Raw genomic sequence first — 16,509 nt, 5'->3', positions numbered from 1 at the left:
ATGCGGAGGCATGTTCGTTGCGCTTTTATAATTGAAGTGCAGTTTAGCATATCAAAATGACATTGGACTTGTGTTCTTTGTTGGTTATTTTAATTGATTATAAATTTTGATTTTAGATGATTAAATTTTTTAATGCTCTGGATTGTTTTTGTATTTGATTATGACTTTTTTAATGACTAAAAACATTAAAATCTATAATCATCCAAAGAGGAGTTTTTGCTGATCAATTTCTATAATTAAATTTTGTAAAATCTAAACAAGGTCAAGGCCATCCTAGGAGTTAGAGGACACGAAAAATAGAATGAATATAAATGCTTCAAGAACTCATACTTCAATTTTGATTGGAGTTAATTTTTTTTTTAAGCGGGAAATCTTAAATCCAGACTCCCTACTTACAATACCTCTTCTTTACCACCAAATCCAACCCTCTCCAAATTAATCATTATTCAAAGAACTTTTCCCCATTAATATGACATCTTTGTTATTTAACTATATCTTACAACAGGAAAAAAAAGAATAATTAATCCTAAAAAGTTAAATAGGTACAACAGTACACCACATACATGCAAGGAAATGAATTCAAAGCTAGGAAAAGCTATCTTTAATCACGATTAAAGAAAACATTTACTGCCATCACTAGAGAGTTTTTTGGCTTAAGAATTAGAGTACTAGGTAAAAAGTTTCAATAAAAAATTTATTTTTTTCTTCGACTTTATTGGTCTTACTTGTAAACAACTAGATAATAAAAAAAGCATGGGCCATATCAGATACATGCAAAGAAATGAATCCAACAGCAAGAAGGTTTTCAAGTCACAGCTTTGACAAAGTCTTAGCGACGTCATCACCGCCGGCACCGGTTTCATGCGAACGAATCGCAGCCAGCACCTCAGCAAACACCATCCTCCTGTTTTCGCTGTATACTTCTCCGTCCCATTTTCTCGCCACCAACGCCTCCCCTAATTCCACAGCTGCTTTTACTGTCTCCTCTGCACTAACGTGAGCCGAGCTAACAATACCCATCTCCATTCCCATCTCAGCCGTCAACTTAGCCGCTTTCAAAACCACCTCGCGCCAAGCCACCGGTGACTTGGCCTTGGACTTCAACAAAGTCACAAACCATGGCGGGATCACAAGCCCAATATCCAGCTCACTCATGTAAAGAAAACCCCGATCTTTGCGCATTAGGATGTAGTCGTGGGCCATGGCGAAGGCGAAGGCAGCTGCTGAGGCATGGCCTGTGACGGCGGCGATGGTGGGCATGGGGAAGTTGATGAGGTCGGAAATAAGACACCGGAGCTTGGCGTCCATGAGCAGCAACCGGGATCTGTCGGATTGGGCCCATGCAAGATCATAGCCGTTAGAGAAAAATTTTCCTTGGGCTGTGGTGATGAGGGCGGAGGGGCCACTACACTCACCCCGAGCACGGTGCAGAGCCTCCCTGATGGAGTCTATCAGCGTTGGGTTCAACCGGTGCTCATCATCACCGATGATGGTTAAGATAAAGAGGTTGCCTCTCTTCTCAAGAGTGCACATATTTTTGTACTACTAATTAACAACTAGTACTATTATTGAGAGTTAGCCCTCTATACGTAGATTAATGAGCTAACATTTTGTTTATGGAGACTTTATTATGGTATAGGGAGTATGATCAGCCTAACAAGCAAAGTTTTTATTTATTTTTTTGGCCAAGTCAGGATAGGCAGCTGTAATCAGAAACAAACAAGCAAGAGTATTTTCAAACAAGATGGTCAGCAGTCAGCCTGATTTTGGGTTAGTCAATCCACAAAGTAATACGTAATTCTTATAATGAAGTGAAATTTGCACTGAAAAATAAAAGTCCAGGCACTCTACGCTTGTTTATTTTAGTTAAAAATGACAAAAACATCTAAAACCTGTATTCTTTAACAAATTGAATACCAAAAATACCTCCAAGGCATAGTAAATGATAGCTTTTGCATTATTTTTTTGTGAAGACCACTAAACTTTTGATTACAAAGTTCTAAAACTTAATGTAAATAGATTCATGCACACATATAGTTGGTTAAAGTTGTAAAGTTCTACTAAAGAATAGTAATGAACAATTCCAAAAAATAATACACAACTTCAAAACCCAAACCACAAAGAATAATAGTTTACTTATGAATTACTAAATATTTTATAATCATACAGCATTTATAGAATAATATTTTTTTAAAAATTTCATCCGTTATTAATGATACAACAATTTAGGGCTAGTGTAAGACTAGTGAAAATTGAACAAATTGAAAAGGAAATAGGGAGAGCTATCAGCAAATACATAAAAGGGCCAATTTCGTCTCTTATTAAAACATTTTATAGGTTTTCTGTGTCATTTCATTAACTGAAAAATAAGAATGGAGTACCTAAAACCTGTTTAAAGTGCCAATATCATTTGCCCATACATCTTATATTATAATAGTTATAAAAAAGGTAGATAGCATTAACTTGTATGGTGCATTTTTTTTTTTGAATTGTAATAGGTACAGGTATCAGAGTTCATTAGCTCATATTAAACCTCGATTTCTTATTTATTCGTATATCCATTTAGGGTTGCAAACGAGTTGAGTGGAGTCGAATCGAATTTTGGACTAATCGAGCCGAGTCTTGGCTTAATTTTATAAAACTCAAATTCGAGTTCGAACTCGACGAACTAGCAATTTAAAACTAGAACTCGAGCTTGAAAAAATAAAAAATAATTATTTTTATTTTTAAAAATAATATTTTTTCTTAATAAATAATAAAATATTATGAATATATATATAATTTTATTATTAAAATAAAAAATATATGTATACTCGAGCTTGCGCTTAATATTTTGAGTTTGAACTCGAGTTCGAATTAAATTTAGCGCTCGAACTCGATATTAATCGAATGCAAGTCGAATTTTGATGCTCGATTGCAACCTATTTAATCCATTACGTTATCATTCTTTGCCATCAGGTCAACTCTCAAATTGGTAAACCAACAATTATCCGTAGATGAGCTGTCAGCTTTTAAAAAGATAACAGTACAGGCCCAAGTTTGGAAGTTTGGATAATTAGAGAAGGTGTCAATCTTGATGTCTAACATGAAGTGTTATTTTCTACTTTATCTTGTCTTCTTGAATCCGTGGTAACCGTCGCCTCCACACTTGCTTTTTTGGCCTTTTAGTTGCACGAATCAATCACGCCTTGCATTATTTTGTAAAGAACTCGTACGCTAGTACAATTTAACAAGGACGACAGCACCTAGAACATAATTGCTCCTGCCCCTAATCCACCCCAACTAGTATTCCTCCTTTCACAATTTCCACCTCATTTTCCAAAAACCAATACTATTAAAATTAAACATGAAAAAGACAAACGAACAAACATGACTCTTTTTTTTTTTTTTTATAGAGTAGGATTATTACAAAGGAATATCTCAGAGTCTTGAAAAAGTCTTGGTTGAGCTCCCATAATCACCCACGGTTTCGTCAAATCCAAGCGTACTCAACACCTCATCCAGCACAGCCGTCCTATTCTGAGCGTACACGTGTCCACTCCACTTCCTTCTCACCAACTCCTCCCCGAGTTTCACGGCAGCGTCAACCGTCTCCTCCGCGCCATCATGCGCCGAGTCGATAATGCCCCTCTCCAGAGCCATCTCAGCTGTCAGCTTAGCCGCTTTCATTATCATCTCCCGCCGTGCCTTTGGCGAGCCAACTTTGCTCTTTATCAAAGCCGCAAACCAGAGAGGAACCTTGTATCCGATATCCAGCTCGCTCACGTAGAGAAACCCTCGATCCTTTCGCATTAGATGGTAGTCGTGACACAGCGCCAAGACGAAGCCGGCTGCGGAGGCGTGGCCGGTGATAGCCGCGATGATGCAGAGGATAGTATAGACCACTGGGAAATTCTCTCAAACAGGAGTTGCAATTTGGAGAAGACAACTCGAGTAAGAGAGATTTGTTATTACAGAGAAAACAGAGAACAGAGAATTGAAATGGATACAATCAGAAAGAATACTTCAGGCTACTTTCTCCCCTTTCCCTCGCTTCCTTTATACTACTTCAGCTAACCGACTTCCATTCCAGCAAGCTTTCCATTTCCGTAACAGACTTCCCGCGCAAACTTTCCCTTTCTGCACAAGCCTTCTATTTTTGGTTACTAACTAATTAACAAGATAGCTGACATGGCGTAACTAACCCAACCCGCTCTCTGATGTGGCATAACAAACTCCTAGCAGGATAATTCCAGCTAGCTTCATTCATTTCAGACGTAACAATACTCCCCTCCCCAAAGAGTTCTTGTCCTCAAGAACTGAAGTGCGGATATTTCTGGTGAAGATCAAACCAGTACTCCCACGTCGCGTCTTCTGGAAAACTGTTGCTCCATTGCACCAAGACCTGTGTCGCAGCTGTTCGCCCCCTACGAACCAATCTCCTATCCAAAATAGCCACTGGCTCCACCAGCAGATGACCCTGATCAGTGACACGAACAGGGATGTGTGGCTGCACCGGATGATCCCCTACATGTTTCTTCAGAAGGGAAACATGAAAAGTGGGATGTATCTTGACATCCGGGGGAAGTTGGACTGTGTAGGCAACGGAACCAATCCTGGCAATAATCTGGAAAGGACCGAAATATCGTGGAGACAGCTTTTGGCACGAATGAGTCCTGAGTGAGTGCTGCCTATATGGTTGGATTTTAACATAAACCCAATCTCCTAGCTCAAAGATTCGCTCAGATCGGTGTTGATCAGCCTGTTGCTTCATGCGATGTTGAGCCTTTTGGAGGTTGTGCTTAAGTAGATGAAGGGTGGCCTCTCGGGCAGCCAGGCTCCTATCCACACTATCAACAGATGAGCTGCCCGGCATGTAAGGGATGTGCAAGGGAGGTGGCTGACCATAGAGAACTTCATACGGAGTGCGCCTGATTGCTGAGTGAAAATTCGTATTGTACCAGAACTCTGCTAGTGGTAACCAAAAGCACCATTGCTTGGGGTGATCACTACACATGCACCTCAGATAAGTTTCCAAGCAGCGATTAACAACCTCAGTCTGGCCATCTGACTGAGGATGATAAGCAGTAGATAAACACAATTGGACCTTCAATAGCTGAAACAACTCTTTCCAGAAGTGACTAATGAAAATGGCATCCCTATCACTAACTATAGTTTTAGGGAGGCCATGGAGCCTATAGATATTATCCAAGAATGCCTGTGCCACTGAGAGGGCCGTGTAGGGGTGCTTGAGGGCAATGAAATGAGCGTATTTGCTGAGCCTATCCACCACCACAAGAACAGTATCCTTCCCATGAGATTGAGGTAGTCCTTCCACAAAGTCCAGGGATATGTCAGACCACACACGTTCTGGAATGCTTAGGGGTTGTAGCAGACCTGGATAAGCCACATTTTCCCCCTTATGCCTCTGACAAACATCACAAGAAGCCACGTAGTGTTCGACATCCCTCTGCATGTTTCTCCAGTACACCAGCTCCTTAAGTTTTCTATATGTCACCTGTACCCCTGAATGCCCCCCAATGGGGGTATCATGCCACAATCGAATGAGCTTCTTCCTTAAGGCAGAATCATTTCCCACTACCAACTTCCCTTTCCTCCTCAGTTGCTGGTTCTGGTAGGAATAGTGCACCAGCTGAGAATCATTTGTCGAATCCTGCAACTGTTGTATAATGCCTTGCAAAAAGGGATCCTGAACACAACTCTGTTGAATCTCAGTAAGTAATGCTGAGCGAATGACTGAGATGGGAGCTAATATTGCTGCACTGTCAGAAGGCAGCCTGGATAATGCATCTGCCGCCACATTGTCAACTCCCTTCCTGTATTGAAGCTCATAGTCGTACCCCATAAGTTTGGCTACCCATTTCTGTTGCATAGGCGTGGACACCCTCTGCTCGATCATGTATTTAAGGCTCTGGTGGTCAGTCTTAATGATAAAGCGCCTGCCCAGTAGATAAGGCCTCCACTTTTGAACTGCACTCACGATAGCTATCATTTCCCTTTCATATACGGATAGACCCTTATGCTTTGGGGCCAAAGCTTGGCTATAGAAAGCCAAGGGTCTTCCCTTCTGACTCAGGACTGCCCCTATACCATCACCTGAGGCATCCGTTTCTACTTCAAAGACCTGGGAAAAATCAGGTAAAGCCAGCAGGGGTGGGGAACTCATAGCCAGCTTCAATGCTGCGAATGCTGCAGTAGCCTGGTCTGTCCACACAAAACTGTTCTTCTTGAGCAAGTCTGTCAAAGGTTTGGCCAGCTTCCCAAAGTCCCTTATGAACCTCCTATAGTATCCTGCTAGTCCCAAGAAGCCCCTTAACTTCTTCAGGTTAGAGGGTATAGGCCATTGTTGAATGGCTTGTACCTTTTGAGGGTCTGCCTGTACTCCTGCTCCTGAGATGACATGCCCCAAGTAAGCCACCTGTGTTTGAGCAAAAGAGCACTTGCTTTTCTTCACCCTTAAGCTATGCTGCCTTAATGTGTCAAAAGTGATCTGCAAGTGCCTGGTGTGATCAGACCAGGTTGAGCTAAACACAAGTATGTCATCAAAGAAGACCAATATGAACTTCCTCAAATAAGGCCTAAATACAGTATTCATCAAACTTTGGAAAGTGGAGGGTGCATTAGTCAGACCGAAGGGCATTACAACAAACTCATAATGCCCCTCATGGGTTCTGAAGGCAGTTTTGGCAATGTCCTCAGCACACATTCTTATTTGATGATACCCAAATCTGAGGTCCAATTTGGTAAAGAAATGAGATCCAAACAACTCATCAATCAGTTCTTCCACCACTGGAATGGGAAATTTGTCCTTCACAGTAGCCGCATTTAGTTCCCTATAGTCAATGCACATCCTCCACGTTCCATCCTTCTTCTTGACTAACACCACTGGGGAAGAAAATGGACTTGTACTGTGCCTGATGACTCCAGATTGTAGCATTTCCTGAATTAGTTTTTCAATCTCATTTTTTTGAAAGACAGGGTATCTGTAAGGCCTTACATTTACTGGTGGTGTCCCTTCCTTGAGAATAATCTGATGGTCATGACTTCGGTGTGGAGGAAGCTCAGAAGGTTCTTGGAAGATGTCCTCAAACTGCATTATCAGCTCCTGCAATTCCCTTGCTTCAAGATTATGAGTCGAATTAGCTACCTGAGAATTCCCCTCTATCTGGCAACAGCTGCTTGCTGGTTCACTTGCTGCTACCTGTACAGGTACAATAAAGCATAGTTGCGCCGAAGCAATCTGCTCCGGTTTGTGCAAGATCTTCTGCATGACCCTTCTTCTTACCAACTGAATGGCCTGTTGGCCCTTCCCTCGCAACACTATCTTCCTCTGCCCCTGTAGAAATTCCATTTTCAGCTCACCAAAGTTCCACTTTATATCTCCCAGGGTGGACAGCCACTGCACCCCCAGCACCAACTCACAACCTCCCACAGGCAACACCATGGCATCCACCTTGAACGCCTGGTTCTGCATTTTCCAAGCGAAGTCACGACACAACTTGTTAGTGTTGATTTTGTTGCCATCGGCTACTTCCACCATAAGAGGTGGTACTTCTTGCACCCTCAGCCCCAGCTTGTTAATTAAATCTGGATGAATAAAGTTGTGAGAACTCCCACAATCAATGAAGATATTCACTGAAACCTTCCCTACATGACCAGTTACCCGCATTGTCCTAAACTGAGGGACAGCAGTAAGAGTCATAGCATTTAAAGAAATGTGAGCTAAGTTACCCTGTGAGGCCTCTCCCTCCCCCTCAGATTCTACTTCCAGTTCCTCACCATCATCCTCTGCACATACTTCCAATCGAAATAGCTGTCTGTTCCTACACCTATGGCCAAACCCATACTTTTCATTGCACCAGAAACAGAGACCCTTTGCTCTTTTTTCATCCATCTCAGTGGAGGTCAGCCTTTTGAATGGTCTCCTGGTGTGGCCTTCAAGAGCCTTTTCACCCCTTTCTTGGCTAGGAGTGGGTAGTAACCCCTTATCATCTACCCTCCCAGTTCGATCAAGGTTGATCTCCCTCTTCCATGGTCCTTCAGAATTCTTTTCTCTCCTCCACCTGTCCTCCACACCAGAAGGGAAACTATTTTTAATCACGCTCCTCTTTTGCTGAGTTGAAATTTTGGCTTCTTCCAACTTAGCTAGGGTCCTGGCATGTTGCAGTGTTTTTGGCATGAACATCCTTACAGCTAGTTGTATCTCAGTCTTCAAACCACTGAGGAAGCAGCTGGTTGCGTAATCTTCAGGGAGATCCACCCTATTTAGCAGATCTTCAAACTGCTCTTGGTACTCCAAGACAGTTCCTTCTTGTTTTAAGGCTTTTAATTCCCCCATTGGATCATCGTACAAACATCCCCCGAACCTGGAGGCCATCTCTTTGATATAGTCTTCCCATGCAGGCAAGTCTCTTGTGACACGTGACCTCATGAAAATCTGATGCCATTGGAGAGCCTTCCCCTCCAGATTCATCGCAACCATCTTCACCCTCACATGAACTGGTGTCTCATCCACCTCAAAGAACTGTTCGATCTTGAACAACCACCCTTGAAAGTCCTCCCCATGGAATCTGGGAAATTCCAGACGAGAAAAGCGCGTAGGGGCTTGGTACGTCCTTCCCTGAGTTACCTCATTTTCAGACGGCGAACTCCTTGCGGATTGTCCTCTTTGAGAGTGCAATTCCAGCACCAAATTCCTAAGGGCTGCCATCTCTTGCTCAAATTGCTCCTTCTGCTCCTTCATCATAGCCTTCACGCTCTCCTCCAACCTTCGGTTATCCTGCGATCTAGTACCCGCCGCCATTGTTATACGAGCTGGTCTGTCCCCAGCTCTGATACCACTGATGCAGAGGATAGTATAGACCACTGGGAAATTCTCTCAAACAGGAGTTGCAATTTGGAGAAGACAACTCGAGTAAGAGAGATTTGTTATTACAGAGAAAACAGAGAACAGAGAATTGAAATGGATACAATCAGAAAGAATACTTCAGGCTACTTTCTCCCCTTTCCCTCGCTTCCTTTATACTACTTCAGCTAACCGACTTCCATTCCAGCAAGCTTTCCATTTCCGTAACAGACTTTCCGCGCAAACTTTCCCTTTCTGCACAAGCCTTCTATTTTTGGTTACTAACTAATTAACAAGATAGCTGACATGGCGTAACTAACCCAACCCGCTCTCTGATGTGGCATAACAAACTCCTAGCAGGATAATTCCAGCTAGCTTCATTCATTTCAGACGTAACACGCGATGGTGGGCATGGGCAGAGTGATTAGTTCGGAAACGAGAGAACGAAGCTTGGAGGACATGAGCTGCGCGCCGCCGACATTGCTTCCGGCCCACTTAAGGTCGTAGCCGTTGGAGAAATACTTACCTTGGGCCGTGGTTATCAGGGCCGAGGGGCCAGTAGATTCGGCTTTGACTTGCTGGAGCGCGGCCCGGATGGAGTCGATGAGCGTCGGGTTTAACCGGTGGTCATCGTTGCCGGTTAGGGTCAGTATAAAGACGCTGCCTCGCTTCTCCAGGGAGCACATATCTCTTGGATTTGTTTTCAGATGTTACCCTGAGCTCACAAGTCACTGCAATGATTCTATTTCTTTAGTTCCCAACCTTTTTAAGGGAAGATATTTTTCTAGGTTGTGTCTATTCTCCGGACATATAGGTACCGTAGCAATGGTGCCGAATTAATTGTTTCCCTAGAACTGTTGTTGTATCTTTGAATTAAATTAAATTTATTGTTTCTTGAATTTATCGAAGAAAAAAAACCGAATCTATCGGGTAATCAGAAGGTGGAAATCTACCACATTTTCACATTAACAATTTTTAAAAAGATGAAATTCAATGTACTAAACAGGCAAATATCATCCATATACGCCGTCTGGAATGCATATACCGACATTTGCACGTTAAACAGTGTGTCAAATTGATAGAACAGTGTTCATTTTCGCAGTTAGATATGAAGGCCAAACAGGATTGCAGTAAAATTTCCCTACAATCTTTTCGTTTCAAATTTGACACTTGGAAACAGTAAATTCTCACTCAATTTAGTGATGATTTTGGATGTAAGCAGTAATAAATCAATGTAAACAAAAGACAAGAACGGCAGCTACACAACTCATTGGACATAACTGTTACCAAATAAATTTACCTATTGTCGGATGGGCTGTGAAATAATGGCAATTGTTACTTGTTCATGAAGGTTGTCAACTAGCAGCGAAAAACAGGACCTTCAAGGAATTGCACGGCAGTGGCCAAATAATCAGAATTGCCAATGGCTGCTTGACTTGCTTGTATGAAAAGAAAGCTCACCTAGAAACTAGCATCATTCCTTAGAGAATCATATTCCAGCTTCCTTCTCATGGCAAGACCGACTCAGATGGCTGTAATGTACTGCAGGAACAGGTCTGATTCAAGGAGCACTGGTTCCGCGGAGTTGTCAATTATAGGTTCATGTTCTCCTCCTGAAAAGGATCTCTGCAGTTTACTCTGCAAATCAATATCTCCAAGTTAAAGGAGCATAGAGGATTGTCATCTGTTTTTTAATAGGCAACGGCCTCATCCAGGTTTCTCCAAGTTTTGGAAGCAATTCTGTAGGTAGATCACGATACCATTTGCAAAACTATCTGCAAAAGATCCTTTGAGTTCAGTTCAGTCATTAGTTGAAAAATTAGGAAAGAAAGTCAGGCCTGTCAGCATTTCTGATTTGAAAATGACCAGCTGAGGATTAAGAAAGACTGGCAGATAAAAGGACAATCATATAAGGTAATGTTCACGAGATGCATGCTTATTGCTGAGAAACCTTACAGATTCACTTCTGCCGGGAATAATACAGGGACCCAAAGCAGAACCGTGAAACATTCAAAAAAGGAAAAAAATTCAGAGTCGAGATTCACAACTCACTTTAAATTCAGTGACAGTCATAATAATCCAATGAATCTTTCCTGCTCAAACAACCAAAAACAGAAAATCACTCGAGCATTGATAATTTTCTACATTTCCATGTTGACATTATATAACTTAAGATTAATTACTAGAGCTTCACAGAGCAGTGATTAACTAATACTAAAAAGATTTGGGTGTTGGGGAGGGGGGGGGGGTTAAGGGGGAAAAGAAAGATTTTGCTAGAAATCAGGAACTAGTTACAACATTCCCCACAGTTATCATAGCCACATCACTTAGTCTTGAAAACTATCAACATTGCATTCGGCAAATAGCTTTTTTGATACTTTCTCTCATGTTGGAATGACTTTCACATATATTTTGTCTAAGACTTCATTCAGAATAAACAGGAAAAATTAATTTAAAATTAAGCAAACTGAATCCAACAATAAAGGCTGGTACTAAAATTGTGGATGAAACCAAAGGAAGAAGACTAGGGTCCATAATAACCAGCTAAAATCTGCAAAACCCAACATTGTAGCACTCTCAAGCTTATCATTTAATGCATCCCTGTCTAAGCAATAATCACCCGACACTATTGTCAGTGTCCTTAATATGCTCTTGTTCAGCACTTGACTAATTAAAAAAATTGCAAATTGAGAATATAAATACCTATAACTCTGATCCTAAAAGAATATACTTCATACAATATGGCCAAGAATGTTCCTTCAGAAAACAAACCACTATAAGTTCTTACCCTGGATCTTGGATGAACTCGAAAATCAATCCAAATGGGAAACTTTCAGCACCAAGTAATGACATCCAGTCGTTACCAATAATCTCCACAAGAACAAAATCCATCTTTGAAGTGATGAAAACGGTTTGAATCTCTCACAATAATCTCCCTCTCAGTGATCTTAGATATAAATTTAGTCATATTGTGGCAGTCTCCACAAACACGCAAGTTCTTAAAAATTCGAATAGTGCTTTTTGGGGGTGAATTTAAGATTCCATAAGCAATAGCCAATCTCTCACTGTGACTTGTGAGAATGTTTTCCTTCTCATCATCCTCAACATCCTGCAACACAAAGCTGTAGTCTGGAGCATAACCAAGGTCTTTTGCTTTGGCAGTTAAAATGGCCAGTTCCATGTACATCTCTTCAGACTGTGGATGTCCAGTATAAAATACCTCAATCATATTATTTAACTCAATCGAGCTCCACCCAGGTGTCTTCCTCAATCCCTTGTCTCTAGCCCATGATCTTACTACATCAACCCCTTCCCATGTCCCAACATTTGCATATATATTTGACAATAAGACATAGTACCCAACATTATCTGAATCAACTTCAAACAAGTGGTGCGAAGCCACTTTACCCAACTCAATATTTCCATGGATTCTACAAGCATTAAGAAGAGCACCCCATACTGAAGCATCAGCAGGTACAGGCATTCGTTTAATAAAATTGTATGCCTTTTCCAGATGTCCGGCCCTACCATACAAGTCCACCATGCACCCATAGTGCTTCATACCAGGTTTAATTTCATATTCTTGCTGCATCAGGTGAAAATATGATTTACCTTGGTCAACCAGGCCAGAATGGCTGCAAGCTGCCAATATGGATAAAAAGGTTATGTGATCTGGCTGTACCCCCTCATCCAGCATATCTCTGAATAGTTGTAGAGATGTCCCACCACATCCATGAATTCCATGGCAAGCTATAATTGCATTCCAAGGGACAGAACTAGTCCTGGGAACCTCATAGAATAAAAGCAATGCCTCATCCAGTCTCCCACACTTTCCATACAAGTCAACCAGGCATGTGCCCACAAAGATATCCCAATGTAGACCTCTTTTGAAAACCTGGCCATGAGCTTTAGTCCCTTCTCGCAAGGCTCCAAGATGAGCATAAGCAGGTAAAACACTAACCCAAGTACCCTCATCAGGTGTTATGTTTTTGCAAGGCATCATGCGGAATATTTCAATGGCCTCGCTTGCAAGACCATTTTGACCATAACCTGCGATCATTGTGTTAAACGAAACCACATCTTTAACAAACATTTCATCGAAAACCATGCGCGCAGAGTCCATAATGCCCAGTTTAGCATACATGTCAACAATTGTATTTCCAAGTACAACATCTTCATTAATCCAACATCTCCGTAGAATATATCCATGGATGGATTTTGCAGAAACATAATCTCTAGTCTGAGCAATGCTGGAAGCTATGCTTACCATTGTCAATAAATCTGGCTGAAGTTGATTGAGTTGCATCTGATGAAAGAAGTAGATTGCACAACCTGGGAGATCATTTTGCTCATATGCAGCAATCACTGAGTTCCATGAAACTATATCTCTGAGCACCATCTGATCAAAAACCTTCTGGGCGCTTTCTAATTCACCAAATTTAGCGTACATGTTAATCAGGGCATTGGACACATAAACATCAACTTCCAAGCGATGCTTTATGGCATACAAATGAACCAGCATGCCTCGTAAACTATCATTCATTTGTGCACAAACAGGAAGAATGCTAGAAACAGTCACTGAATCCATCTTAATTCCTTCCAATCTCATTTGATCCAAGATTGCCAATGCCTCCGCTGCATTCCCATTCTGACAGAACCCAGATATCACAGAATTCCAGCAGCCCATATCTCGAGATGGCATGTCCTTGAAGATCCTATTGGCAACAATAAACTGCCCAAAGCGGCAATACATGTGGACCAGTGCAGAAGCAACAAAAACATCCCATTCAAAGCCCAATTTGAAAACCCAACCATGTAGTCTCATCCCATCAATTAATCTACCACAAGCTTTCAGAACCGGAGGAAAAGTATAGAAATCAGGCTGAACATCAGACATTGACAACATTTTGTAAACACAATTAACGGCTTCAGTAAATTGGCCATTACGAACATAAGCTGACAACATCGAGTTCCAGCTATAGGTGTCTTTTGTTTGTATCTGATTAAAAGTACTGCAAGATAATGAAACATCACCCAGATGGGCATAAAGATTGACAAGTCTAGTTGTGTGGGACAGTCTCTGCGCCCTCCCTGAGACAATAAGGAGGGCATGAAGCCTCTTAACGATATCAGTTTTGGTGCATGAGCTGAATAAAAGCTCAAAATCAATCTCATTCTTCTCATCCTCAATGTCATTTGGTGGAATCTGAAGGCAGATTGCATTCGTGGAATACCAATGATAGTTGGATCGAACATATGGAAGAGATGTTGAAAAATGCCTACCTTTCCAGGCTGGCAACAATCTGAACATGCCCTAGAGCCACAGCAATATCACAAGGCAAATACTAAATACATACAGTTTATGTGCTGGAATTGGGACAAGGACACAAAGCAATATCGGTAACCAAGTTATTTTAGAAAGACTGAGTACCAAGAGTTATTACAACATTCTCTGCAGGTCTGCTGTTATAGCCTTTTTCTTTTGAATAGGTTTTCAAATTCCATCAGAAACAGGTGACCAGAATCAAGTCTTGTCAACTACTATGAACCTTTCAGATAATTAATTTGCAAGGTTAGTCATGACTACACCTTTTTTGCTGAGAAGGAATACTTAATTGTGGAGTATTTTCTTCGCTTTGCTGCTTTCTTCCGTCGAATTCTTTCTGAAACATAAAATTTAACTCAACCCTATATCAATAAGAGCTTTTTAAGAAACAAACTTCCTTAACGCTTGACTAAAACCTGCCAATAGTATTTTACTCAGCCGAAGTTACTAAGATATATTTCGTTTTTCTCTGCATGAATGGTGAGAAATTTTTGCAGTGGAGAAGAAATTTAAAAAGATTTATTAAGAACAAAGGTAAATAATCTGACCTCCTAAGACTAGCTTTTCTGCGTTTAATTCCGCTCCAAGTGCTACCAGAAAGCAGGAGTGGAATGAGACCATCGATTGTATGATGTAGGAAACCTCAGAGGAGGAGGAGGACCAGGGGAGTGAACTGATGTTGTACCTTCAAACTTGGGAAATTTGAGGGCAATGCGGGCAACGCTGCCGTTAAACAGCATTTTCAATTTTCTCTCTTTTTTTCCCTCTTTCTTTTTTATCCTTCTTCTTTTTTCTTAGGGAAATTTGCCAAATTGGTCCCTAACATTTGCCAAAAACACTTTTTTAGTCCATAACATATAAAATCAGCCAAAATGATCCTTAACATTTAAATTAGGGTAAAATACATAAAACCCCCTTGTGGTTAAGGAAATTGACACGAAACTTCCTCATTGTTTAGAAACACCCACTTAACCCCCTTGTGCTTTGGACTTCTTAGGATTTTACCTGCTAACCGGTTGAGAAGCTAGCGAGTGATGTTGACACGACCTAAATGGTAACTTGTGACTAGAAGAAACTCGTTTCATTCCAATTTTGCCCTCCATGTCATGACCACGATGATCTCTTCCAAACCAGATCTCCCTCTCACCAAAACCACCATTAACACTCATCACTTGCTTGTGCTTTTTGTGCTTGAACCTTCCTGACACCCGCGAACGCCTCGCGATCTTTGTGCCCGTCTAGAAGGACATCTTGAATAATAAAAATCCCTCCAAACTGCCCCATATAAATATACTACCTCATTCCTTAATGGCTTATTCATCAACCTATCCAAGAATCAAACTCTTGTGCGACTCCTAACTACTCACCTTCTTCGTCTGTGTCCAATACTCCCTAAATTATTGGATCAAAATTTCAGCTTTGTTTTGGGATAGCAACTGATCCCAATAGTTCTTGTCAAGAAGTATTGTCCCACGGAACCACAGGTAGAAAAAAGTTGAGCCAAACATGCATGACATAGATGAGGAGGATGAAGAAGAGACTCTTTCCTTTTGTGAATTTTCAATCAACAGCGATGCTGATACGTGGGAAGACTCCTCAAGAGAATCACAAAACACAAGCTTCAAATCTTCCGAGCGAGATGATTATTTCGAGTTCTTTAGTGGAGAGTTGAGCTCGGGGAAAGCTTCGTTCTCTTATACACCACCTGAAAACATCATTTTTTGCGGCAAACTAATTCTTTCAAACAGCCCATCTCCGAAAACCCCGAAAGAATCGAAAAGGTCAAGCATAAAAAGCACAAGAGAAGAGATCTGGGTCGGGGAGGGGGGGAGAGGGCGTGATTTCGCTTTTGTAACTGATTAAGGAAGCTAGTGAGTTAAAAGGGCCCGCCTGTTTTGGATTTGCCCATCAAATCAAAACCTTCAAGTTGGGGGGCGGATTGAGGAAATGCAACATAAAGCATCTGGGGTTGTTTCTCTACAATTACAACTACAATTACAACAAACAACAACAGAACAGAGCAGTGGAAGGAGGATGCCCCATCGGGTGGTGAAGGAGGTGGTGGTTGTGAGGGTGGTTTGCTGCGGCTGTACCAAGTTGTGGGTGGCTGGAAATTGTTTTGGAGGTCCGCATCATGGTTCTCTTCGCGGACTAGGTTGCCACCTCTTAACCCGTATTGTGAAAAGGATGGATTAGATCCACCTGAGAATGCTAACGGTAATGGGCAGGGTCACAGAGTTTCTAGTCCTTTAACTCCGAGATCCCAGAATAATTTTAAGAATAGGTCGTGTCTCCCCCCACTGCAGCCATTATCAATTGCTCGTCGGAGCTTAGATGA

General features: G+C 41.5%; 3 protein-coding genes across 5 annotated transcripts; all 3 read right to left on the bottom strand.

Annotated features, from left to right (window-relative positions):
* Positions 1-666: 666 nt before the first annotated feature.
* LOC113730523 (enoyl-CoA delta isomerase 1, peroxisomal-like) lies at positions 667-1,665 on the bottom strand. Its single transcript, XM_027255239.2, has one exon. The coding sequence runs from the start codon at positions 1,531-1,533 to the stop codon at positions 811-813; it is 723 nt and encodes a 240-aa protein (XP_027111040.2). The 5' UTR covers positions 1,534-1,665; the 3' UTR covers positions 667-810.
* Positions 1,666-3,314: 1,649 nt separating this feature from the next.
* Positions 3,315-9,848, bottom strand: LOC113730522 (enoyl-CoA delta isomerase 1, peroxisomal-like). The gene is made up of 2 exons (XM_027255238.2): positions 9,251-9,848; positions 3,315-3,862 (listed from the first exon to the last, which is right to left on the bottom strand). Exons 1-2 carry the CDS (start codon positions 9,529-9,531, stop codon positions 3,421-3,423), a joined length of 723 nt encoding a protein of 240 aa, XP_027111039.2. The 5' UTR covers positions 9,532-9,848; the 3' UTR covers positions 3,315-3,420.
* Positions 9,849-9,938: 90 nt separating this feature from the next.
* Positions 9,939-14,928, bottom strand: LOC113730521 (pentatricopeptide repeat-containing protein At4g33990). 3 transcript variants are annotated; one of them, XM_072078523.1, is made up of 5 exons: positions 14,720-14,928; positions 14,435-14,508; positions 11,634-14,159; positions 10,307-10,620; positions 9,939-10,224 (listed from the first exon to the last, which is right to left on the bottom strand). In XM_072078523.1, the coding sequence occupies exons 1-3, from the start codon at positions 14,790-14,792 to the stop codon at positions 11,706-11,708; spliced, it is 2,601 nt and encodes an 866-aa protein (XP_071934624.1). In that variant the 5' UTR covers positions 14,793-14,928; the 3' UTR covers positions 9,939-10,224; positions 10,307-10,620; positions 11,634-11,705. The 3 variants fall into 3 exon arrangements, with proteins under 3 accessions (XP_071934624.1, XP_071934623.1, XP_071934625.1); XM_072078522.1 differs by having other exon boundaries at positions 9,939-10,620; XM_072078524.1 differs by lacking the exon at positions 14,435-14,508 and having other exon boundaries at positions 9,939-10,620; positions 14,720-14,873.
* Positions 14,929-16,509: the final 1,581 nt, after the last annotated feature.

This window comes from Coffea arabica, chromosome 2e (assembly GCF_036785885.1).
Source record: "Coffea arabica cultivar ET-39 chromosome 2e, Coffea Arabica ET-39 HiFi, whole genome shotgun sequence".
Taxonomy (NCBI): domain Eukaryota; kingdom Viridiplantae; phylum Streptophyta; class Magnoliopsida; order Gentianales; family Rubiaceae; genus Coffea; species Coffea arabica.
Note: the sequence above shows the minus strand (reverse complement) of the source record. Positions and strands in the feature narration are given on the sequence as shown.